Consider the following 25165-nt stretch of genomic DNA (forward strand, 5'->3'; position numbering starts at 1 on the left):
TACCCCAGGAATAGATGGAAAAACTTCCTTAGCCTCATAAAGAGCATCTACAAAAAACCTAGAGCTACCATCATACTCAGTGGTGAAAGACTGAATGTTTTCCCTCTAAGACTGGAAACAAGGTTAGGGTGTTCACACTCACCATTCTTATTTTAGTACTACAATAAGGCAAGAGAAATTAAAGGCATACAATTTGGAAAAAAAGAAATAAAACTGTCTCTATTCGCAGATGACATAACTATCTACATAGAAATTCCCAAGGAATCCACAAAACACTCCTAAAGCAAATAAATGAGTTCAGGAATCTCATTTATGAGCATTGAAAAGTCACGTGATACAAGATTAACACATAAAAACCAATTACATTTCTATACACTGACAATAAACAAGTGGAAACCAAAATTAAAAATGCAATACCATTTGATTTCAAATTGCTCAAGAGAAAATTAAATACTTATGTTTGAAATGAATAAAACATGTCAGGAGCTGTATGATGAAAATTATAAAGTGCTGATGGAGACAGTACTGGAAAGACATACCATGTTCATGTATGGGAAGACTCAATATAGTAAAGATGTCAACTATCCCTACATTAATCTATAGTTTTAATGCAATTCCTGTCCATTTCTGCAAGTTTCTTTTTAGATATAGGCAAACTTACTCTAAAATTTATGTGAAAAGAACACGGTCCTAGAATATCCAAAGCAATTTTGAAACAGAAAAATAAAGTAGGAGGAATTACTATTCCCCATGTCAAGACTTACTGATATAGAGGTAGTAATCAAGACAGAGTGGTGCTGGCAGAAGGACAGACACATAGATCAGTGGAACAGAACAGGGGACTGAGAAATAAGCCCATATGAATATGTCTAATTTTTGACAAAGGAGCAAAATCAATTCAATGCAAGAGGAACAGCCTTTTCAATAAATGATTCTGGATATCCATTGGCAAAAAAAAATGAAACCTGACCCAAACTTCACACTTGCACAAAAATTAACTCAAAGTGGAACATGGACTTAAATGTAAAACATAAAACTATGAAACTTCTAGAAAAAACACAGTAGTAAATTTGGGGGACCTTGGACTAGGCTAAGAGCTCTTAGACTTGACATGAAAAGCATGATCCATAGAAGGAAAACTTCATAAACTGGCACTTATAAAATTAAATTTTTTTGCTCTGTGAAGGACTCTGTTAAAAAGATGAAAAGTAAAATTCTTACATGGTTACACACACCACACATACACACACACAAATGAGTACATGTAAAACCAGTGAAATCTGAATCTGTGGATTATACTAATGTCAATATCTCAGCCTTGATATTGTATTGTGGTTGTGTGGGACACTGGCATGGGATGTGGTGGGCTTGGGATGCATGAGACTTCCCAATACATTTCATTGTATCTTCCTGTGAATCTGTAATTATTTCAAGATAGAAAAGAGAGAGTGAGAGGAAAGGGGGAGGGGAGGGAGGGAGAGAGAGCCAGCAAGTAGGGAAGGAGAAGGAGGAGGAGGGAGGGAAGAAAATTAGGGTGGGAATTAAAGGTGGGACAGGATGAATCATCAGAACTTTTCTACCTGATACCTTTATCTACAATCTCCCTGGATTTTATTCCCCTCTAGTAGGCTCCTGGTCTCATAAATTAACAGCATCCTATCCATCTGGGCACTGTGGTCAGTCCCCCCATTTAGCACACTCCTCTTAACCATCACCAGTTAATTTCTGTCAATTCTACCTACTAAATATCTCAAATCCAACCTCACTCTCTTGTTTAAGGTCTTTCATTCCCTCATCATCTCTTGCTATAGCTTCCTAACCACCTCTAGCCTTGCCCTTCCTAGACACATAGCTAGTCCTTCCCCTGCATAAGACCATTCAATAGCTCCTGCCTGCCTTCAGGGTCAAGTCTAAACTCTTTTTAAAATTAATTAATTAATTTATGGCTGTGTCAGGTCTTCGTTGCTGCATGCCGGCTTTCTCTAGTTGCGGAGAGCAGGGGGTTACTCTTCATTGCAGTGCATGGGCTTCTCACTGCAGTGGCTTCTCTTGTTGTGGAGCACGCGCTCTAGGTGCGTGGGCTTCAGCAGTTGTGGCACGTGGGCTCAGTAGTTGTGGCACACAGGCTTAGTTGCTCTGTGGCACGTAGGATCTTCCCGGACCAGGGCTCGAACCCGTGTCGCCTGCATTGGCAGGAGGATTCTTAACCACTGCGCCACCAGGGAAGTCCCTCAAGTCTAAACTCTTGAACACAGAATGCCAGGTCTCTACTGATCTAACTACCACTTGTTACCCCAGCTTCATCTAACTCACTCCACTGCCACAAACACCTGTTTTGGAGCCCCATTAAAATGTTAGTCATTCCTCAAATGGGCTCTGCTTACTTTCCCTTCACTGCCTTTGTAGATGCCATTCCCTCTGCCTGAAATAGCCTTCCTTACCTCTTCCTTTGCCTGAATAACTTTCAACCTTCAAGACTCAGATCAAACATCATACTTGTTCTGAAACATTCCCTGAACTTCCCCCGTCCCCCAGTAAATTGCTTTCTTCTGTGTGATCTCATGGCTCTTTAATCATATCCCAATCATGGCATTTATGAATTTTACTGCAGTTAATTTTTACCTATCTTTCCTAGACTAGACTATGAGATAATTGAGGGCAAGGATCATGGTTTGTGTACCTTTCTGTTCTAAGTGCCCAGTAGTTGTTCAATAAACAGTTATTAGAAAAATAACTGAATCTATACTTTATGAAGACAGGAATTTTCATCATTTTTTTCACTAATACATTCCAAGTGCCTAGAATCATGCCTGGCACTTGGTAGACACCTAACAGGTATTTTTGAATGAATGAACAAGCAAGATCTTACCTGGTGAGAAGACTGGAATCCCAGTCTGGGAGATGATGTCTCTTGAGAGTGGGGAGCAGCTCCCACAATAACCCGGGGAAAGGGGAAAGGGGGAGACTGCTGGCCCAAGACACCAGAACCCTGGGCATGAAAAAGCCGATCTCTCAGCTGCTGAATTGGTGGCTATAAAAGTTATAATCATGAAGAACTGTGTTAAGTAAAGTTAAAACAAGCAAACATCCTCTCTTACAAGCCTGGCCCACATAGCATTCAAACTTCAGCCGACCCTCTACATTTCAGCCACCTTAGAGGACTCAAAAGGTCTCTGATTCCTGCCAAACCTTCCTTCTTGCTGTTCTTTCTGCCTAGAATGCCTGACATCTTCTGGTAAGCTCTTTCTCTTTGAAGGTCCAGCTCAAATGTTTTAACCACTGGGAAGCCTTCTTTGACTTCTCCAGACAAAGCCAGCCCCTTGCCTGTGAAGTCCCACAGTGCTTAGTATAATCTTCTGTTATGGCAGGATAAATTATTGACATCTGATTTTCCCCCAAGAGATTGTGAACCTCCTGAGGGACTAGATCATATTTATCCTGGGAGCTTCAGCATTTAGCATAGTGCCTGGAACATGGAAGTGCTCAGCCAGTGTTAGATGACTGAATGAAATGGTTTGCTCTCTCCACATGCTCCCACTCACCTGAGTACAGTCACTGGGTAGGTAGCTCATGGCAGTGAACAGGCTGCCCTGGGCTGCCAGGAGGTTGGCATACTGAGCGATTCTGTAGGTTGTGGCAGGGCCTGGGCTCACCCCATCAGGACCCCGCAGTAGCTTCAAGCTCTTGTTAAGGACCATCGCCTTCTCCATCAGGTCCTACAGGGACAAGGATAAGGGCAGTCAGCCCTCTTCACAGCACATCCTGCTCTCCAAGCCCAGGCAGCTCAACCAAGGACTTCTCTGCTATGGGTATGAGGGCACCTGGCCATAGCCAGGTGCAGGTAGCAGGTGATGATATATGATATATAAGAGACATGACAGTCAGAGAAGGGCCACTTGGCTTCACTTGCCAAGCCGTTTGGGTCTTACACTCTTGTATCTTTTATGCTAATACATCATCAACTTCAGATTCTGTTATACTCTTATTTCATGTGTGACTTTGTCTCCGCATGAGTCTGTGACCCCCCACCTTCTCTGGGTACCCACAGAGTATCTGGTACAATTCAGATACAGGACTTTTCACAGAAGCTAATAGAAGGCCCAAGCTCACAATTACTCAAATATAGAGTAAACTTATATACCCAAACCTGAAGTGGGAAAAAATTACGAAGGTTAATATCTAAGCAGCTGCTGCTCAGTCTCCCTTGACTGAGAAAGAAGGAAGATGATAGCTTATCCATGGAAAAGGTCCCAGACTTTAGGGGCCCTAATCTCTTCCCTAATACCCTGATTCCAGCCTGGTTACCCAGAAGACTCACCTCTGATGTCCCTGCAATCTCCACTGCTAGCCCCTCCTAAAGGCCTGGGGTGGGGGACCAGGGCCCTGCAGAGACGGGGTACCTGTAGAGCCATGGGGGATGAAGCCCGGGGGCATCTTTCCCAGCACTCCACCAGCCGCTCCACACTTCCTGAGCACACGTAACAGAGTCTGGCTTCAGAGGTTAGTGCCCTGCCACCCTCCTGCTCCATGCGAGTTCCCAGCATGTCTGCAGAGAGACAGAAACTTCCTAAATGGCACAGCTTCCCTGTGCTCCTCCTCCTCCTGTTTGAAAACAGGTGGGGGACCATTAGTTATGGGACAAGTAGCCTCAGTGGCTTTAAGACAACAGTGAGGCTAATCCTGCTCTGCAGTGAAGGGCAAAGCTCTTGCACTGAGATGTGACATGAAAAAGTAAAAGAGGACCGTAAATGCCCTCTACTAAACGTAGAGGGATGCACTCTAGTCCCTGACAACATGGCTTGACCTCCCAGAGTTCAGGCCGCTCCTCTGTCTCCTCCCTCAGTGTGTCCACTGACTCCATGCTAGAGTCATACCACTCCATCCTGGAGCTGAGGGCGACCTACCACAGAGCTCGGGGAATTTCTCTGGCCCTGAGTATGTCAGTAGCAAGGCCAGAGCCTCTCTCCAGTTCTTCAGGCTACAGGCACACACCATATCTTTCCAATTCTTCTGTATAACACAGGCTAGCAGCTGTAATGGGCAGAGAGGGAAGGAGGCCATCAGCCGTCCATCCAGCATAGGCAGCAGGAGTCACACACACAGATGTGCTGAGAAAAGCCCCTCATAAGCAGCCTTCCTGTTAGACCACTGACTAGGGGCTAGTGGTAAGGTAGGGGTGGTTAAGAGTAGGGAGAGAGAGAGATAGGCAGATCGTCTAAACACCAGTCCCAAAGTGTGGACATCCACTTGACAAGGCCCAAGTAATCCCCTCCCCTCCTCTCCTGCATGGTGGGCAGTTACCGGGGCAATTCTGGTCTTCTTCTTGGCCAAGTAGTGCTTCTGTGTTTGCTTCAGCAGATCTGCGCCCCCAGCCTGGGCCAGGATGATGGCATCAGCAAAGCACTCTTCCTTCAGACACAGCTCCACAGCGGGGCCCAGTTCTCCAAGCAGGAGAGCCTGGCTCAGGAGTCCGTCTGTGTCTGTAGGTACAGGCATCCCCTCTGCATCAGCCTGCCCTCAGACCCTAGCTTCCTGTCCCCAGCAGGGCCCACAGCCCACCTCCTATACTCTGCATCCCTCAGTCTCGCTTGCCCCAAACTCCCAAAATTCATTCTCTCACAACAAAGTGTAGTGGGGTGTACTGGGGTGCCCAGGTCCAATGGTAACTCTCTAAGGACAGGACCCAAGACAAGGCAGGGACTCAGGTGGCAGCATCATAGGTGTGATGTGTGCTTGCTCAACAAGAAGAGGGTCACAGTTCTTTGAGCAAAAAGACAGAAGGATAGAAAAAATACCTTAGTAGAAGGCCTTCCATACAAAGGACCCATCCATGAAAATCTTCAGCCAAAGAGAGCTCTAACTGGTACAGAACCACCCAGCATTTGTGATCACGGGGGGGAAGCAGGAGGCCGGGGACAAGAAGGGAATGTCCTCAAGTCCCGAGAACTCTAAGCTCACCCACTCCCACACAGAGGGTTCCTCTCCCTCAGGGTCAGGGTACCTTCTGTGATGGGGATCTCCCACGGAGTCATGTCCTGAGGGACCAGCTCATCAAAGAAGGTTGAGCAGGCAGAGGCTTCCTTGGTGGTATGTTTGGAGGTCTGTACAAAGAAGGACAGAGGTGGCTTCTTGGGAAATGAGCCCAGGAACAGAGAGCTGGCTTAGTAGCTCTCTCTGGGAGTGCTATTAAGAGTTGGCCCTTCAATAGAAATAAAAGCAAAAATAAACAAGTGGGACCTAATTAAACTTGCAAGCTTTTGCATAGCAAAGGAAAAAACATAAACAAAACAAAACGACAATGCATGGAATGGGAGAAAATATTTGCAAACGATGCGACCGGAAAGGGCTTAATTTCCAAAATATACAAACAGCTCATACAACTCAACAACAAAAAAACAACCCAATCGAAAAATGGGCAGAAGACCTAAACAGACATTTCTCCAAAGATGACATACAAATGGCCAACACGCACATGAAAAGATGCTCAACGTTGCTAATTATTAGAGAAATGCAAATCAAAATTACAATGAGATACCACCTCACACCGGTCAGAATGGCCATCATTAAAAAGTCTACAGGGACTTCTCTGGTGACACACGGTTAAGAATCTGCCTGCCAATGCAGAGGACACAGGTTCAAGCCCTGGTCCGGGAAGATCCCACATGCTGAGCAGCAACTAATCCCGTGCGCCACAACTACTGAGCTTGCGCTCTAGAGCCTACAAGCCACAACTACTGAGCCCACGTGCCACAACTACTGAAGCCCGCGCGCCTAGAGCCCGTGCTCCACAACGAGAAGCCACCGCAATGAGAAGCCCGCGCACCACAACGAAGAGTAGCCCCCACTCACTGCAACTAGAGAAAGCCCGCGTGCCACAACAAAGACCCAATGCAGCCACAGATAAATAAATAAAATAAATAAATTTATTTTAAAAAAAAAAAGTCTACAAATAACAAATGCTGGAGAGGGTGTGGAGAAAAGGGAACCCTCCTACACTGTTGGTGGGAATGTAAGCTGGTGCAGCCACTGTGGAAAACAGTATGGAGGTTCCTCAAAAAACTAAAAATAGAGTTGCCATATGATCCAGCAATCCCACTCCTGGGCATATATCCAGACAAAACTATAATTCAAAAAGATACATGCACCCCTATGTTCACAGCAGCACTACTCACAATAGCCAAGACATGGAAACAACCTAAATGTCCACCCACAGATGAATGGATAAAGAAGCTGTGGTACATAAATACAATGGAATACTACTCAGCCATAAAAAAAAATGAAATAATGCCATTTGCAGCAACATGGATGGACCTAGAGATGATCATACTAAGTGAAGTAAGTCAGAAAGAGAAAGACAAATACCATATGATATCATTTATATGTGGAATCTAAACTATGACTCAAATGAACTTATCTATCAATACAAAACAGAAACAGACTCACAGACATAGAGAACAGACTTGTGGTTGCCAAGGAGGAGGGGTTGGGGGAGGGATGGAGTGGGAGTTTGGGATTAGCTGATGCAAACTAGTACATATAGAATGGATAAACAACAAGGTCCTACTGTATAGCACAGGGAACTATATTCAGTATCCTGTAATAAACCATAATGGGAAAGAATATAAAAAAGAATGTATGTATATCTGAATCACTTTGCTATACAGCAGAAATTAACACAACACTGTAAATCAACTATATTTCAATTAAAAAAAAAAAGAAGAGTTGGCTCTTAATGGGTAAAGCTAAAAGAATAACCAGGTATGGTTTGGGAAGTGCTCTACTTCATGGTTAAAACACAACTCTACTCCTAGCCTAAAAGCTTAGGTCTCTGTGTCTCAATCTGGTTTTAAATGAGTGAGGAGTTTGAAGACTTCCATAGAAGCTGAGCACTTACTGAGAGCAAAGCTTAGGGCTAGGAAGGGGAAGATACCCTAAAGGCATATCTTCTATGCTACCCTAGGTTAGGCTGGCTGGGCTCCTACCGCACCTGGATGCAAAAGGCCTGTTGTCTGTTACTGTTGAGGTCAACTCCCTTGGGCTGAGGGCTCTCACCCAGCCCCAAATCACTCTTCAACCATGTGGCCACCTGCAGGGAGAGACTTATGAGCACCACTCTTCCCAGCACGAGGTCAAGTAAGCATTATGCTTTCTTCCCACCTCCATACCCCACCAACTGGACTCGCTAGGATCCTTGACGTATTTTCCTGGGAAAGAGACTACCTTCAGGAGGTAAAATGCTCGTATATGTATTAATGGAGCCCAGGAAGAGGTATTCTGACATGGTTTCCACTGGCAGGATTCTCTTTTCTGCATCAAGCATGTTTCTGATGTGAAAGCAGCTTACCTTCTTCTGAAGTTCATCTTTATTGTATCCTAATAGTTTTAGGAATTTCATTCTGGAGTCCTTCTCTAAGGTCACCTAAGGAACAACAGAACATAGAAGTCTCCATTAAATGAATGTGAAAGACGCTCTCCTGCACCAGCCGGACATCTGTGCCAGTGTACCCTCAAATGTAGTTCTTTGTACTACCAGAAGTGCCCACTGAGGCCAACACCATCTCTCCCTATTTCTCCCCAGACTTGATTCCTGTTGGGGTGTGGGCAGATGTGTTAACAAACCCTTTCCCCCTTCTGCAATGAGAACCGGACCTTCAGCTGACTTCCTAGATCTATTGCCCTGGTAACCTGATAAAAGTAAAATGTCAGCTATGTTTCTAGGCAACACAGCTTGTGACTGGTAAATTGCATCTGGACTGGAACTATGTAAACTATAAATAATTGATGTGGACACCATGCCATGGGCTTTCCTGATAGCAAGGACTCTTGTACTAAACAGATCCCTTGCAGGGACCCTAGAAGCTATGCTTTTGTAGTTTGTACAAGAGATATTGGCTCTTGTGGGCCTGGGGCTTCCAAGCCAGGGCAGCTAGCACACCAGCCTGATGTATATCTCATCTTCTTGCACCTGGGGAGCTGAAGAAGAGAACTCTAAGCTGCCTCATGGACTGTAACAAGGACTCCCACAGAAGAGAACCACCTGATGCTCCCTGATGCTGCCCTGCTGACAAGCTGTGGTTCCCGTCCCCTGTCCTTCTGAGGAGACTGATGCCAAGTTAGCCTTCAGTAGTCTTATGAGTCTAAACGGCTAGGTGAGAAGACTCCTAAGTGGAAGTTGCATGGATATAGTAAACGAAGTCAGCTTACCCACTCAGTGTTCCAGATACTAAGGGCCAAGGCTTCCTGAAGCCCTACCCTAATGGGTTAGCTGGCCTGGGCCCTTCATTTATCCCACACTGAACCATGAATTCTTACTATGATCTTTCTCATAGTCTCTCAGGGCCCCCTTCTTCTTCTATCCTCTTCTCCTGGAAATGTTCATCCATACTCAGCTTCAGGACCATCATGGACAGCTCTTGCGTAGCTTTTACATCAGACTCCCCTCTGTCCTGTGGGCACCAATGTCTCCTTTGTTCAGCAGAGTAAAGGCTGAACTCCCGATTATTCCCTCTACTCTTTCTCACCCCACCATTCCTGGAGCTACTACCTGTATCCTGCTTATAACAATAGCATTATTTCTTACTATTTTCTTCCCACATCTTTTTCTAGCTTCATTCTACGGTTGATGATCTTCCTCAGATCCTTTTCTCCTTCTCAGATTCCTGGTATCGACCTTCATAAAGTTCTAGTATATCTGAAGCACAGACTCCAAGTCCTTCTCAGACCCTCCAGGACAGGCCCTGTCCTTCTTTTTGCATTCTACTCTATAATCCCAAAGATATGACTAATCCTCTCACTGCCTGTCCAGTTATTTCTTTCTTCAGCTCTCTCCTCTCACATGCTCACTTCCTTTGACACGTAAAGCACTCAGCGTGGTGCCATAAGCAACCTGAAATTAAACTGACGCTGCAACTGAAGCCATGCCTCCAGAGTAGAGTGGGACTTGAGCCCTGAGTCCCACCACAATGACTTGCCTTGGGTTACCTGAAACAACTCAAAGCCTTCCAGCTGATCTTCTTCCCTTCCTTTCCCTTTCTTTCTTCTCCATTCCCATCACCTTAACTGCCCTGTGGCATGGCACTGTGAAAGCCTTCACCTTGGCTCTGGTAAAGTATGCAGGACAACAGCAACAGCAGAAAAAAGGCAAATGCTACTTGTACTCCTCAGTTTCCCTAGCCATAAATGGTCTCTGAGCCTCGGGTAAAGGGTGAAGATTTTGTGCCCGGGGTGGGTGCCATGTAGGAAAAATCCTAGCGGGGTTAGGGCCTCTGTAATCTGGGCCACGTGGTGGTTGTTGACAGAGGCTGGGGTGCCCAGCTTTGGAGAAACACTTCTGAGCAGCCAGCCTTCAGGCTTCCTACCTTCAGGAACTGCCAGAGCATCTTTTCGCTTTGCGGTGATGCTTGCTGGATCTTGTTCTGACAGTAATCCAGGAGATTTCCTGATCCCAGGCCCTCCTGCAGCTCAGCTGACCGCATGAGGAATTCAGGTTCTGTGGTGACCTGACTGATGAAGACTAGGCGGAGGCAAGGCTGTGGCACCTGATGGGCAGGGGTGCTGGGGAGGCCAAAGGTAACCAGCTTCCCCCCAAACTGGTGAGGAAAAACAAGAAAGGTTAAGGCAAAAATTAACACCAAGTCAGGATCACAGGGAAGGCTATCTATTGGTCAACCCTAGGATAGGAAAGCAATAATAAGAGAAGTCCTGGGGGTAGAATAGGATCAGGAATTCAGCAGTGAATGTGCCCCCATCCCAAAACCACTCCTGCACTTTCAGCACCATCAACTTAAAACTTCAGTACGTGGTACTCATCTTTTCCTCACTTGTCCTGGTACCACCTTTCTCCCAGTCACCTGGACTAACCTCCTTGGCATTATCACAGTCTTTTTACCCACAATAGCTGAGCAACAACAAAGTCTTCCCTCTTCTTGTTCAATGTCTCCCATGCCCAGTGCTAGCACAGGTCTTTTCCTCCTCCATTCCAAGCCTTAGACTACAACCCTATCCCTGCTGCCATTCAGGAGCCTGTACTGGTTTCACAAGGCCCTGGAGAGAGCTTAAGCTCCTCTGCCTAGAGTGCACAAAATCTTTCAAAATCAGGGCCAGACCTGCTTCTCCAGCACCTCTCTCTCTGTTCATTCATGTGATCACTCCGCATCTCCAAAGTGCCCAGTTCATTCCTGCTTCTGTGCCTTCACCCACCACAACCCCACCTGAGCATCCTTCTCACCAAATGAGGCACTTTATATAAAGCACCTGGCACAAAAGCAGAGCCCAGGAAAGTTCCTTTACTCCAGCAGTTCTTCACCTGGGCTGCACATTAAAACCACCTGGGGAGCTGTCCAAAGTCACCAGGCTGTACCCCAGACAAAAAAATCAGAAGCTCTGGGGGTAGTACTGGGCATCAGTATTTTTTTAAGATCTTCAGGTTATTCCAACTGCAGCCATGCTTGACAACTACTGCTCTAGTCCCCAACCATTCACTACTACCCCCTCCTTAATGAATGTTCCCAGCCAGAATTCTTCTCCACTCTTACAGCACAAAATCTACATTACAGATTGTGCTAAACAGAACAATCTTAACTTTTGATTTGTATAATACTCGATAGTTTTACAAAGTGCTTACATATATTCTTATTTGAGTTTCATGTCAATTCACAAATACAAGCTCAGGAGGTACTACTATCCCTGTTTTACAGATAAGAACACTGAAGTCCTGAGTTAAGTGACTTGCCCAAGGTTACCCAGCTGGTAAGAGACAGAGCTATGATAAGAATTCAGGCCCCTTGACCTCAGAGTTCTTCACCTCTCATGGGGTTAAAGACGGGCATCATGGAGGCGGGTGGTATTTAAGCAAGCGACCTTGAAAGGCTGCAGTAGGATTCAATGTTCAGGAGAGAAGCTGAAGGGTAAGGTACAGGTGGAGGCAGCAGAGTTGAGTTATTCATAGAACAGAAAGTAGACACATGTAACTGGCGCAGAGCGAACACATGAGAATAAGGTGGGAATAAAAACTGGAGTAGGACTTGGCCATTTCGGGGGAAGTGGAAGTTGGACAACATCGCCTGTTTTAGTGCCTTTTTTTTTTTTTTTAGTTCAGCAGAGAATTTTCCAGGGCAGGCAACTTTGTGCTGGATCGAGATGAGCTGGTGCAGGCCCAAACACTCACATAAGATGTGGTGCTCTGCCTCAGCCTCAACAGGTGGGTGCGTCTCAGCTGGAGAGACGAGGGGCTGAAGTGCGTGTTTTGCCAGATCTACTGGCACCTACATCCTAGGGGCATCCTGCTCCTGGAGCCCCAGCCTTGGTCATCCTACAGCAAGAGAAAGACTCTCATGGAAGCAATCTACAAGTACTATCATCGAATTCAGCTGAAGCCAGAGCAGTTCACTTCCTACCTGACATCCCCAGAGGTGGGCTCCTCCAGCTAGAAGCTTGTGGCCACACCCCACAACACCTTCAAAGACTTCCGTGTCCCGTGTAACTGTTCCACAAGGCCCATCCTCCCAGCCACTAAGTGGCTTCCTGAACAGACAGTGTGAAGAAGCTGCCCGCTGCTCCAAAGGACCTGGGGGAAGAGGAAAGTATCCCAAGGTCTTTTCTTTCTGGCTCCAAAGATAGTCTCCTCCCTTGGATCTGCAGAAAAAGCCTTTCCTGTGTTGCTGCCCCAGCCTCTTCCCTACACCGCTGGCACCTAAGCAGCAAGCCCGGCTGTGCTGGAGTCACCATTGTCTTCCTCTCCCCCACTCCACTGGGCTGGATGGCATGGACGGTTTGCTAACCTCTGTTCTCCTAGGGCATGGGAGGTGGTAGGTATCAAGTTCTCTAGCCTCTTCCTCCTGTTGTCCCAAGGAGAGATTCCCATTTCTCCTCGTCCCTTGTCCTAGCTGTGTCTCAGTGGACCACGGATAGATGGACTGAGGGTTAAGAGGGGAACGTTGATGGGGAGGCCTGCAGGTACTGTGAAAATCCTTCCCTCTGCTGTCCCCCACTGGGGGGGGAGTTGGGTTTGGAATGTGAGAATGGCACAATAAACTTGATGTTTAGGGCAGTGCTCCCACCCCCCCAAAAAACTGGAGGTAAATGGGGCTCTGTGTACATTTGGCCTTGAGTCTATAAGGCAATGGCGGGGGGGTCAAAGTTTCGAGCAGAGGAGTGAGAGGATGAAATCTACATTTTTTCTTCTTTCCTGCTTTGTATTCATCCTGTTCTTTTTGTGTTCTAACCATGCCTGGACTCACTACCAGTCCAGGTATGTAGATGTGGAGAAAAATCAGATGGAATCTCAGGCAGTTCTCCATAAATGAGAGTTCTAAAGCAATCAATTCCATTTAGACAGGACTGGCACAGCAAGCAGGGTGAAGGGGTAGAGAGGGAAGCTACAGCAACTCTCTGCTTGAGCAGTAAAGTGGGACCTGATCTGAGACACAGGCAGTGAGAATAAACCTCTTACAGAACACAGCTCCATGCTGGGCACACAGTAGGCTTCACACACACACACTACACTTACAGCAAATGAAACACCTGCTGGCTTTCTCATCCATTTGGGGGGTTTTTTCAGGGGAGGTACCAATGATGCTTGGGCCACTTGCTCTGACACCTGCAACGGTGGGAGACGCTGGACTTTGCTAAAGGAAGAAGAGATCTGAGGGCAAAAGGACACCTGCATCACCAGTATGGAGTGGTGGCTTAGCCAGGAACTCTACCTACAAACTCCATTTTGGGAGGGATCCTTGAGATACCCAATTTGGCCCACAAAGGCAGGACTCTCATATTCCAGGGGACTGGTAGTGAGGATGGGACTCCCATGCAATAAGGCTCTTGGAAACCCTACTGCATTCAATGTCTACAGTGGAGTGTGGCACAAAATGGATCTATAGAAGGCAGGGAGGAAAGACGGTTCATACTTCCAAAATAGTGAAGGGTCCTAGCATGGAGGTCCAATTTCCCCAAAATACCGCTGGGAACATCCAAGAGCAAGAGTCAAGGTAAAGGCCTCCTTTGTATTGGGCAGGAACTGACATCCTTCCGGGAAGATGGGCACTGGAGCAAAGGTTCAGCCTTCCCAAACCCAGGGCTCTGGTCTCCCAAGTCTCCAACAGTCCCCACTTCTTTCCAGGCTTATGTCCTTCCCTCTCCCGCCAAACAGAGTCCCTTCCCGCTAGCATTCCCCACCAAGCCCTTCAAACCTTGTCAGCCTGTCTCATCTGCTGGACTTCCCAGCTCCTACCCATCACAGAGTATAAACTGATCCAGCCGTCGAAGGAGGCAGCAGAGAACACTGGAGGGTCCCGAGGGCACCACTGCACGTCAAAGCACCAGCTGCTCAGTGTGGGTAGCTTATACACCACCTAATATGAGGGAACACAACCATTAAGGAAACCTTGACTTAGGTAAGGAAACCCAGAACACATAGGTGCAGCCGGGACTCCCCTACCATCCCAGCATGCCCACAGAAGGGCCAGCCTACCTCACTGCTCCCCAGGTTCCAGCACAAGATCTGGTTGTCCTTGGCACTACTGAGCAGTAGCTCAGCATCAGCCTGACTCCATGACACTGACAGGATCCCCCTAAAAAGGAAAGGAAAGAGGAACTAACATTTGCTGAATGCCTACTGTGAGTAGGGTGCCTTATGTATCTTGGATAATCTCATCCCCCCAAAATGAGCAGTCTGACTTCATTTTACAAATGAGGAAAATGAGGCTTTGGAGGAAATCAAGGAACTTTCAGCAGTCAAGCAGCCAGAACCCAAGTCAAATCCCAGAGCCTGTGCACTGTGCACTATACCACTCTGCCTCCTACAGGTCACTGAAGGATGGCCTGCTTCTCTTCCCTGATTGTAGGGTAGGAATTATGAATCAACATGAATCAGGCAAGCACCCATCCCTATGGGTGCCTTTAGCCCAGGAGGGTAGTGAGGACCTAACGCTCAGAAGTCCCCAAGGGGCATGGCCCTTGAGTTAGAAAGAACAGACTATGGGGCTGCTTTCTCTGCTGTAGGCCCAAGAGCTACAGCTTCAGAGGCAGGCCTGTTCACAGAAAAGACAGGAGCCAAGGTTCTCTTATTAAGAACTCTTGAAGAAGGCAACCTAATCACCTAAAGAAATGAGTACTGTCCTCAGATCAGAGCTTGGGGACTCTCCCAGGGGGACTAAACATTGGCTCCAGTATATTTCTCATGACCCTATCCCCACTCCCATCTCTGGAAGTTAGATGGAAACTCAGGCTCTTTTCCATAACCTCTGGGTCTAAAGGAACTCCTCTTGATTGGAGCTGGAACTAGACCTGGGTAACTATGTGTTCACTGGGATAGCTTTGAAGCCAGGGAGAATGTCTGGTAGCCAAAGTGAGGCATGCATTGCCTTCTACCCAGGTCATTTACGCCCCCGCCCTCCAACAAGGATGTGGATGGGGTTTGAGATGCTACCTGCTGTGACTCTCCAGCACCTTCAGGGGTGAGGAGGCAAAGCGCAAGTCCCACAGATGAATTACTGGAAGACGATCATCTTCTGAACATAGCACCAACTGGGTGGCTATGTCTGGGTGCCAGGCCAGGCCTGAGCAGTGCATCTGTGAACAAAGCAGACCCCAATGGGCAATGTAACCTGACTCTTCTGGTTATGAACCTTTTTTGTCCAGCTGAAATGGGACCTCTCTGAGGGCAGGTTTTATGTCTCTCCTATGTGACTGGGAACACCACAGCCATTGGGGAATAAGTGATGACCATAACCAAGGAGCACCAGAAGCCTCCAGATCAGCTCAGTTTAGCTTCCCTAAGCTTTCACTCTCAAATGGAAATCTGCTATGAAGCTGAATCCACAGGTGTAACAGGTGAAAGCAGAACCCTGGCCTGGGGGAGAGCAGCTCCAACACGAGGCCTGAGAGAGACAGCAGAGCCCGAGCCTATATTCTGCCTGTATTCAACTCACCCTGTTGCTGTGATCACTGACTTTGATGATAGGTTCATTCTTCCTGAGATCCCACACGACTGCCTTGCCGCTGGGGTGAGCAGAAGACAGAATGTGTTGAACTTGACGGTTCCAAGAGAGTGCCTTGATGTCTTCTGGGGGCTGCTGAGGCAGGATGTGTGGGGGGCAGGTTGAGGACAACCTGTCACCCCTGGACCAAGAGACAGCTGCTCTTCCACTGCTCCCAACCACCCACAGAAAGGCCAAGAGTAGACATGGGGCTATCCAAACCAAGCCAGTCTCGGGAAGCTGGGACGGGAGTTTTCCAGAGAGGATGCTTTAGGAAACTGGTGTAGAAGCTGAGAGAAGGACAGATGCACTTGGGTTTTACTCCTATCCCAAAGTGCTCCTGAGAGGATAGAGTCAAGATTTTAAAACAGCCCTCTCGTCTCTGACAAGAGAGAGAAGGAGAGGGAAGAGGTGAGGGAGGGAGGGAAATATAGACACCCAAGACCCCCCGAGAGAATGAGGCAGAGAGAAAAGCCATTGATACTTTTAGGGCACAAGGTGTTATCAAATTCATACTGAACTTACCTCACGATACTGTAAGCATAAGAAACAAAAGCGAGGAAGAAAAAGATGGGCCCAGTTACAGACTGACAAGATAGGTACACTCAGAGACAGAGACACACGAGTCCCCCAACCGCATGGGGGAACCAGATACAAAGACAACACTGATCCTCCCACAAAAAGGACAAGGGTGGATCTGGGTGTCCTACTCTTGCCCCTGGTCAGCTAAGCTCAGGGCCCAAGCTTGCCTAAGCTATACTACGACAAACAGTACGCTCACGCCTTCTCTCAATGTCTTTTACTCCCCTCACCCTTCTTCATTTGCCTTCCAGAAACCCCTAGGTCAGTTAATGACCACAAGCCATCCCCAACCCGTCCCCACCCGACTCCAGCTCTATTATCTGGCTGGTAGGCAGCACGTTAGTCTGTGGAGCTTTAGTGCCCTCCAGTGGTGAAGACGGAAATCTCCTGTGCTCTGGCTGCCTCCAGAATTCAACGCTCCCCGGGAAAATCAGCTGCACACTCTTAAGCAGCAGCACCAGAAGGCTCCTCACCTGTGACTTGGATCCTGGGGTCATTGGCACACTCAGGTTATTCAAATCCCAAATGAAGATTTCAGAATCATTGGCCCCTGAGGCCAGGAGATTGCCCTGTATGAAGGAACAGGCCTTTGGAGACACGCCTCCCAGGAAGAGATGAGAGCAGAAAAGGGGGAAGGAGACCCACATGTGGGGCTTCCACAGCCACCCCCACAACAACCCGGGAAGGGCTCAGAGTTAGAGACCACAGGTCACAAGCAAACGCTTCCCTTCAGATCTGTCGGCCGTGTCTGATTAACTGAAATGCAGTACCTGGAAAGGATTAAAGTCAAGGGCTCTGACAGCCCCCGTGTGCTTCTGTATCTGGGTAATCACAGGCTCCTTTCCCGAAGACAGGATGTGGGTCACATTGTATAGAGTAAGCATGCCATCGTCCCCGCCGCCTGCAATAACCCCGGAGCCTTCCAGAACCCCGTTGCCAAAGCTCCCCCAGATCAGCTTGTGAAACCTACAAAGAGGAGGAACTGGCATCAGCACCAACTCAGGTCCACGTCAGTAAGCAGGGAATGGGCATCTCTGTCAGCCTCCGCCATTACGCAGGCATCCCCACCCTTAGTCAGGGCCCGCCTGTCTCCCTCATTTCCCAGACGCAGAACAGAGGTCTCCTCTGCCTGGTCCTGCCCTCTGGCTGAAAAAATGTTCCATCTATGTTACACTAGAAGCCAGGAGGCCACTGCCATGGAGCTGGGGGAGGGGTGCTTTTCTTGTTTTTGTTAATATTACTGGATTTAATATAAACCCAGTGATAAACACTTCAAATAAATTACTTCTTAATCCTCCCAACTCAAATAACAACTAACACTTATTTTGATAACTTCCTACGTACTAGGCACTGTTTTAAGTGCTTTACATGTATTAGCTGATCAACAACCCCATGAGGTATTAACTCCATTTTCAATTGAGGAAACGAGGCACAGAGAAGTTGCGAAACTTCTGTATATACAGTTAGTAATTTTACTCCCATTTGACATCTAGGAAGTGACAGAGTCAAGGTTCAAAGTTAGGCCCATCTTATGCCAAAGCCTGAGCTCTTAACCATCATAAAATACTGTCTTCTATTTAGAGCAAGGTCCAAACTCTTCTACACCTGAATAGAAGCAGGTTCCTTAGGCCAACAGTTGCTGTCCCCTCTTCCCTCTTAAACTGGAAGTGAGAAAAGATCTAAGGACTTTCCCATCCCATGCCTCTCCCATGTGTCTAGTCCACTGGAACTACCATGTGGATTCAGTGGGCCAGCCCTAGAGACACAGAGGCACAAAGAATAAATGCACCGTTTGGGAAACACTTTTCTGGCTTTCTGAGCATCTTTCACACAAGAAAGAGATGGACCCTGGGCTCCCTGCACACAAGTATGGGTCCCCTGCAAAGCCCCTAGGGAAGGCATGTGAAATCCCCAAAGCCTCACAGGTGGTCTGTCCTCTGTTTCACTTGGCTATCCTACTAGACAAGGATATTTCCACAGCCTTCCGAGAAGCCAGATTTCACACTGAATGATGTCATAAGATCTCTAACTGAAATTACATGTTCCCACACCCTGGGAACAATCAGCAAAGAAATTGAATGGGGCGACCAGGCAGGAACCTGTTTGGCTAGTCATTAGAGCAGAGCCAACGTGTCAAAAGTGAAGAGCTGAGCACTAGTTCAGACCAGGTCAGCATCTGAACAAAAACAGCAGAGCTGAACAAACAGTGGGTCTCAAGCTACTGTCAGAAAGGCTATATTTTCTAAGGTTGCGCTGACCTTAACAGGGCAGAAGAATGTGTTCCATGCTGGCTCCAGAGGCTGCCATGTCATCCAGGGGCTAGAGCTCAGCATGGACAGAGGCAAGTCAATAGGATAGCCAGAGAAGCCTCTAATAGGTCACACAGGAAGCAGAGGTAGGTATGGCCATGGAAACTCACATGGGAATGCAGTGACCTCGGTATGGTCCGAGCACATGACATACAAAATCAAAGTAAAAAGTACCTGAGACCACATGGGAGTCACCAAAGGGTCGGAGAAGAGAGCCCAGTTACTTTAGAGTGGCTGAAATGCAGAATACGGGGTGTGACAAAATGATTTTTCTTTGTGTAAGCATGCAGAAAGTACATTCCTATTGTTAACACTTCACTAGTAAGGGTGAAACTGGAGCCCGAATAGCTGTGATAGACAACACCTGGGAGAGGGGGAACACCTGGGACGAGTCAGGCAAGGAAGGAGACTTGATCAATCATCTCTGCCCTGCAAATGGACACCCGTGCGTGTGTGTGCGTGCGTGTGTGTGTGTGTGTGTGTGTGTAGACAAAGAGAGAGCACACAAGCATGTGAGCAAATGTGACAAAACATTAACAACTGATGAGTCTAAATGAAGGTATATGATTGTTCATTGTACTATTGTGCAACTTTTCTGTGTTTGAATATTTTAAAAATAAAAAGTTATAAAACAAAAAAGATGGCCTTTGGCCTGCAAATAGGAACTAAGAGATTTAAGTAGAAGGTATAGGGAGACGAGTTTGTATAGGAAGATGGGAACTTTGCAAACATGAGAATACAGGTGGAATTCTCTGCTAAAGAGCTTCTCAGGATAATGATGGCAATGATGGAGACCATGTGGCATCACAGAATGAGGGGTGGCACCTAAAGAAAATACAGGTTCCTTGATTCCCACCCAGACCTTGTGAAGCAGAATTTCCAGAGACAGGCCCTCAGAATTTACATTTCTAATAAGAGCCCCCCAGGTGATTCTAATAAGCTGCCACGGTTGAGAACCTCTGTACTAGATACATCAGACTGCACACCAGCTTAGAACAATGGGAAGAAGTTGAATGCATAAAGATAGAACCAGCCCCAACAATCAACTCATGGCTATGCTCCTGGCAAAAAGAGAAAGACAAGGCTGGAGAGAATAAACTGAGACCTGTGAGATCAGAACATCACACCAGCTAAGCTCATCTGAGGCCAAGCTTCAGCTACTTTAGGATTAGGAATATGTGCTGTATAAATTCTTGCTCCCATGATTTCTGTACTTCTTTGTTTTGGATTTTGATTTTATTTGCTTAGTGAAGTTCCTTATGAAAAATCCCAACCTCATGTTAGTGGATTAAAGTGAAAATGAGTTTGTCCACATCCTGGCCAAAATAACTGAGGAAATCCAAGTTTCCTTAAAAGTCAGAGAGATGAGGGCAGTGCTCCAAGCTGGAAAATAAAGACACTGGGGTGGAGCGATGGCTGTCTGAGAGGAGAACTACTTTTCTGAATGCCTAGTATGCACCAGGCTACTATGTGCCAACTATGTTACTCAAATTTACAGTAGAGAAAACAGGGTCAGAGAAGTTAAATAATGTGTCTGATAGGACAGTAGATGGCAAAGCTGGGATTTGAACCCAAGTCTGTCCAACAACAAAGCCCATGCTCTCTCTTCTCTGTGATCTTGATGTCTCTAGAGAGGAGGCAAATCTTAGAAACAAGAAAACTAGGAGTAGTACCAAAACGATCTTTTACTACTTAGTGTTGTCCCTTACAAAGGCACCAAAAGAGGGGTCACAATGCTCCCCAAGTAGCTAGAACTGAGATAAAGGTATTGGAAGATAGATCACCTACTTTCTCCATGTTACTAGAGGATGGGTCAGACATAGGTTACAGAGGCCACTCAGAGATCTAGAACCTCAGTGGAGACAGAGGTAGAGTGCAGCAAATCACCCACTGACCCCTGAACTCATTCAGCCATAGCAGCTATGTCCTCAACTCAAAAGTCAATACATAAACAATGTATTATTCTCCCAGAAAGCTTTCTTCTTGAGTGAGATTCATCTAACAAACCAAACATCACTTGCTTCAGTGCACATGCTAATCCATATTGATTCTGATTGCATCCAGTGGCATTTATCCACACACTCTCTTCACTCTATTTATAGCTTAAGGCTGTCCCTTATCTACACCCATACCAGTGTTTCAGAACATTTCTCTTTCAGTCAGGTATTTCTAAATAGATAATATTTCTCTGATACATCACGGGTTGAGGATAAGAGGATCTTCAGGATTCAAATGTGGTTGAGGCATGGGTCTGGTAAAAAGGGCAGGCAATGGAAGGGGGAAGACTTTGAAGAGTATGTTTAGTTAATAATAAAGAGATACAGAGAGGCGTTTGTTAAAAAAAAGGAAAAAAGGAAGGAGACTAAGCTAGAAAAAGGGAAGGAGAGATTGAAGATAAGACTTAAATTTGGAGTTCAGTAGGTTCTTAGAAGTCATCTTGTACAACCTCTTCTTTACATATAAGTGAGGAAACCTAAGATCACTGATGGAATTCAATGTGCCCAAAGTCACATAGTTTTAGCCAAGGTAGCAACCCAACACAACTGTGCTTTCCATTAAACTAAGCAGAAGATGATACAGAAAAGAGGAAAGCATAAAGCAAAGGATGGGTTGCCCTTTGTCTACCCTGATCATCTTGGTCAACTGTCTGTGATGCTGACTTTTGAGTAAGTGACCTAACCCAGGCTGGAACGGAAAGAAGTGGGTGTCTTAAACCCTGGAGGGTCTAAGATGATTTCTTCAGAAAGGCCCCAACCGAACTGTGTCAAAGGTAATCCCTTAGGTCTTTGAGAATGAGAATCAATCTTTAGACACAATTATAGAGGTGGAAAAAGGAAGCTAACTGTACTATTTGTTTTGGTTGTAGTCCCCAAATTCCTGCAGGGTAGAGCAGGGTGTGAGGTGATGCTTCATGATTCCTGAATAAAGTACCAACATTTCAAAAAGGGTCCCTTCAACCTAGCTGGCTGCCAAACAAACAGATTGTTACGCTTGAAAAGCTCTTAAGGCACTAAGACTAACTGAAGACTAACTATAACTAACTGAACTGGTGGACATGAATGCTCCGTTTGGTAATCCAGAAGTTTCTAATATCACTCATTTATTCCACAGATATTTTTTAACCACCTAATGACAGGCACTGTTCTAGATGCTAAAGATATAGCAGTGAATAAAACAGACAAAAATCTCTGCCTACATGGATCTCAGGATTCAGTTTCAAGGTTTCTTAAGCAATTACATTGCCTCTTTCTTAGGAACTCCTAGCCCTAAGGAGCCACTACTGTGCTGAAGCTGCTGCTTGGCTGGTCAAAGAAAAGAGTTCTTGCGCTCACTGCCCCTTTTCTTATCTTCAGGAGTATAAACATTATTAAATTAGCTCACCCCTTTCAGCAGCCCTTTCCGAAATGCTTGCTTAGAGGTTAAGAATATCTCATCATTACTGGTAAACCCGCCAAGGCCTGCTCTTCAAAAGGTAAAGGTACTGGAAATACAAAGAAATGTTAAAAACTGCAAAATAAGGGATACTGTAACAAAGTGATATAGGAGCTCAAGAAAAGGAGAACAAAAACTAACTTTCATTATTAGGTTAAACCATGAAAAGAAAGAAGAGGGTACTTCTGTCTAAATATCTTAATCTAATCACTCAGATGGACCAAAAAATGCACAAGAAGATGGAGAGTTGCATTCTAGACCAGCAATCTCTAAAGTGGGATGGGCAAGATAATCCTCTGGGCTGTAAGAAAAAGATTTATATTTTTAATATTAAAAAGTAGTACAGTAATACATGTATATTATCTATACTGAATATATACTTGAGTACAGTGAATATTCACATTTTTCCTGATTGTACAAAAATTTAGAGATCATTGATTCAGACTGTAAGCCTTATCTTTACACAACCTGTAAAAGAACAGTTGAATAATAGAAAGAAGGTAGGTTTTGGAGTAAGACAGGCCTAGACTTAAATCCTAGCTTCTCAGAGTTTTGGTTCTCTCCTATGTAAAATGGGAATAATGGTATTTATTGGTTAGGCTCATTTTGAGGAATGAATAAGATATTATACAGAGCCCCTAGCATAATGCCTGGCATGTATACATGTGCTTGGTGAGTGCTAGTACCCAGCCCTGTAAGCCTGCCAGAGCCATGAAATCCATGAGTGCCCAATTGGTGCCTGACAGCAATGAGGACAGGATCATTCTTTCGCCTCCCACTGGCAGACAAGGAAATATTGTGTAAGGCTGTTATCTTCACAAGAGCCAAGGGAGGAAGGAGCCAATTCCTCTGCGTTCAGAGACAGATCAGGTACTCGTGGGTCCAGGCTTCTGTGAGGCGTCTCTATCACATGATTCTGCATGACGCTGCTGCTGCTGACCACAAAGGTTGGAGTGGGTGTTTTCAAAATCCTCTTGCAAAATAAACCCAGAGTTAACTTCTCTCCTACTTAAAGATCATTCTCCCCTCACTTGTCTCCTCAAGAGCCCTGAGAAGCACATACTACTCCCGGGATTCCCCATCAGGGTCTACATCAGGATCTGCCCTGCATACCCATCAAAAGTTCAGACATAGTACCTGCTGGAGGCAGACAGGACTCCCTTGCGTTTCAAGTCCAGAGAGGGGTCCCTGAAATCAACCTCAAAGATTTCCAATGTGCCATCTGTACTAAAGGAGGCATCTAGCTGCTGGGCAGATGTTCCTAGGCACAAGAAAAGTCAGGAAGAGGCAGCATATGAGCAACAATATATGCATGGATTTGGGGTATAAATGGTTAAGCAGTAGAGAAGAGGAGAACAGGAGAGGACTGGATATACCCTTTTTCAAATGGTAGCTCCAAAGAAAGCAAGAAAGCATGAGGTGCTTAGCCTTAAGCCAGAGTCCAAGGTTGCCCCCAGGTACCCAAAACTCCTAACATCCCTTTGCATATGCTGCTAGCCAACCCCAGATTTCCATGACTCTAAAACTTTCTCTGAAGCACAATAAAGAACCCTGGATACTAAGTTTCCCTTCAACCTATGTACGCCAGTGGATCCTCATCCACAGTATCACCATACCTGTGGCCAGATACACAGGGTACTGGCTAGCTGGGCTCCACACTTGTACGGCTGGCCGCTCAAGTTCCTTCAGCTTCATGGTCTGTCCTGTAGGTGGCAGAAAAGTGACATGGCCCTCAGCCTACTGAAAATAGAAACCAGCAAGCTTAAGGGCCAGATCAAGGGAACACCTGTGGACATGAGAGCTTGTTTCTCTCTCTCCACCATAGAATGGGGCATTTGGGGGCAACACAGGGTAACAAATACATGACCGTCTCAGATCTGTAATGACAGTTCATTTTCCCAGTTACTGAAATCTAATGCTTTAAACCCTAAAAGATATTCAAACACACTGGTTGCCACAGGCCCAAGGGTGATGATAACCATCAAACCAAATAATCTCTCAGTGACCCTATCCAATCCCTTGGTTTTAAACATCATCCATATGTCGATGACTCCCAAATTTATATCGGCAACACAAATCTCTCCTCTGAGCTACAAGTTCTTATATACAACTGCTAATCAAATATTTCCATTTGGATATAATAAAGATACCTAAAAGTTAGTCTGTCTAAAATAGAATTCTCTATTCCACCGTCTCGCCCACCCATCTGTTCTTCCTTCAGTTTTCTTCATTTCAGCAAATGGTACCACCACCCAGCCAACTGATTAACCCCTAAACCTGAAAATCACCCTAGATCCCTCCTTCTCCCTTATTCCCTTCTAATCCATCATTAAGTCTTCCAAGTTTTGCCTCCAAAATATATCTTAATCGGTCTATTTTTCTCCATCTTCACCACTGCTCTATTTGAAGATACTATCATCTATCACCTAGATTACTGGTCTTCTCCCTGCTACTCATCCCTGTCACCCAATTCATTCTCTGCATAGCAGCAGGAGTAAACTTTTAAAATCAAAAATTGGATTTTGGGGCTTCCCTGGTGGCGCAGTGGTTGAGAATCTGCCTGCTAATGCAGGGAACACGGGTTCGAGCCCTGGTCTGGGAAGATCCCACATGCCGCGGAGCGGCTAGGCCCGTGGGCCACAACTACTGAGCCTGCGCATCTGGAGCCTGTGCTCCGCAACAAGAGAGACCACGATAGTGAGAGGCCCGCGCACCGCGATGAAGAGTGGCCCCCGCTTGCCGCAACTAGAGAAAGCCCTCGCACAGAAACGAAGACCCAGTGCAGCCAAAAATAAATAAATTAATTAATTTAAAAAAAAATTGGATTTTGGCATTCCACACAAAATTTTTCAGTGGCTTCTATCACAC

The 25165-nt window shown here is 46.1% G+C and overlaps 1 protein-coding gene across 11 annotated transcripts in view; it reads right to left on the reverse strand.

The window, feature by feature from the left end:
- Positions 1–25165, reverse strand: part of SEC31B (SEC31 homolog B, COPII coat complex component) — a 37102-nt gene that overhangs the window by 9881 nt on the left and 2056 nt on the right. For 5 of the 11 annotated variants that reach the window (XR_011074521.1, XR_011074522.1, XR_011074523.1 and 2 more), the window contains exons 2-19: positions 23914–24000; positions 23435–23558; positions 17327–17522; positions 17030–17125; positions 15927–16070; positions 15425–15567; positions 14468–14567; positions 14187–14348; positions 13508–13642; positions 10359–10589; positions 8345–8419; positions 7988–8086; positions 6002–6101; positions 5302–5480; positions 4905–5031; positions 4401–4546; positions 3543–3716; positions 2870–3031 (exon numbers count right to left, since the gene is read on the reverse strand). Coding sequence is in view for 8 of the 11 variants with exons in the window: in XM_068548373.1 (XP_068404474.1) it covers positions 2870–3031; positions 3543–3716; positions 4401–4546; positions 4905–5031; positions 5302–5480; positions 6002–6101; positions 7988–8086; positions 8345–8419; positions 10359–10589; positions 13508–13642; positions 14187–14348; positions 14468–14567; positions 15425–15567; positions 15927–16070; positions 17030–17125; positions 17327–17522; positions 23435–23558; positions 23914–23992 (2472 nt within the window). In the remaining 3 variants the exon portion in view is untranslated. Of the gene's footprint in view, positions 1–2869; positions 3032–3542; positions 3717–4400; positions 4547–4904; positions 5032–5301; positions 5481–6001; positions 6102–7987; positions 8087–8344; positions 8420–10358; positions 10590–13507; positions 13643–14186; positions 14349–14467; positions 14568–15424; positions 15568–15926; positions 16071–17029; positions 17126–17326; positions 17523–22246; positions 22347–23434; positions 23559–23913; positions 24002–25165 lie in introns of those variants that run through there. The other 6 variants (XM_068548371.1, XM_068548372.1, XM_068548377.1 and 3 more) reach the window with 6 other exon arrangements.

The sequence above is a fragment of the Eschrichtius robustus genome, chromosome 7 (assembly GCF_028021215.1).
Source record: "Eschrichtius robustus isolate mEscRob2 chromosome 7, mEscRob2.pri, whole genome shotgun sequence".
NCBI lineage: Eukaryota > Metazoa > Chordata > Mammalia > Artiodactyla > Eschrichtiidae > Eschrichtius > Eschrichtius robustus.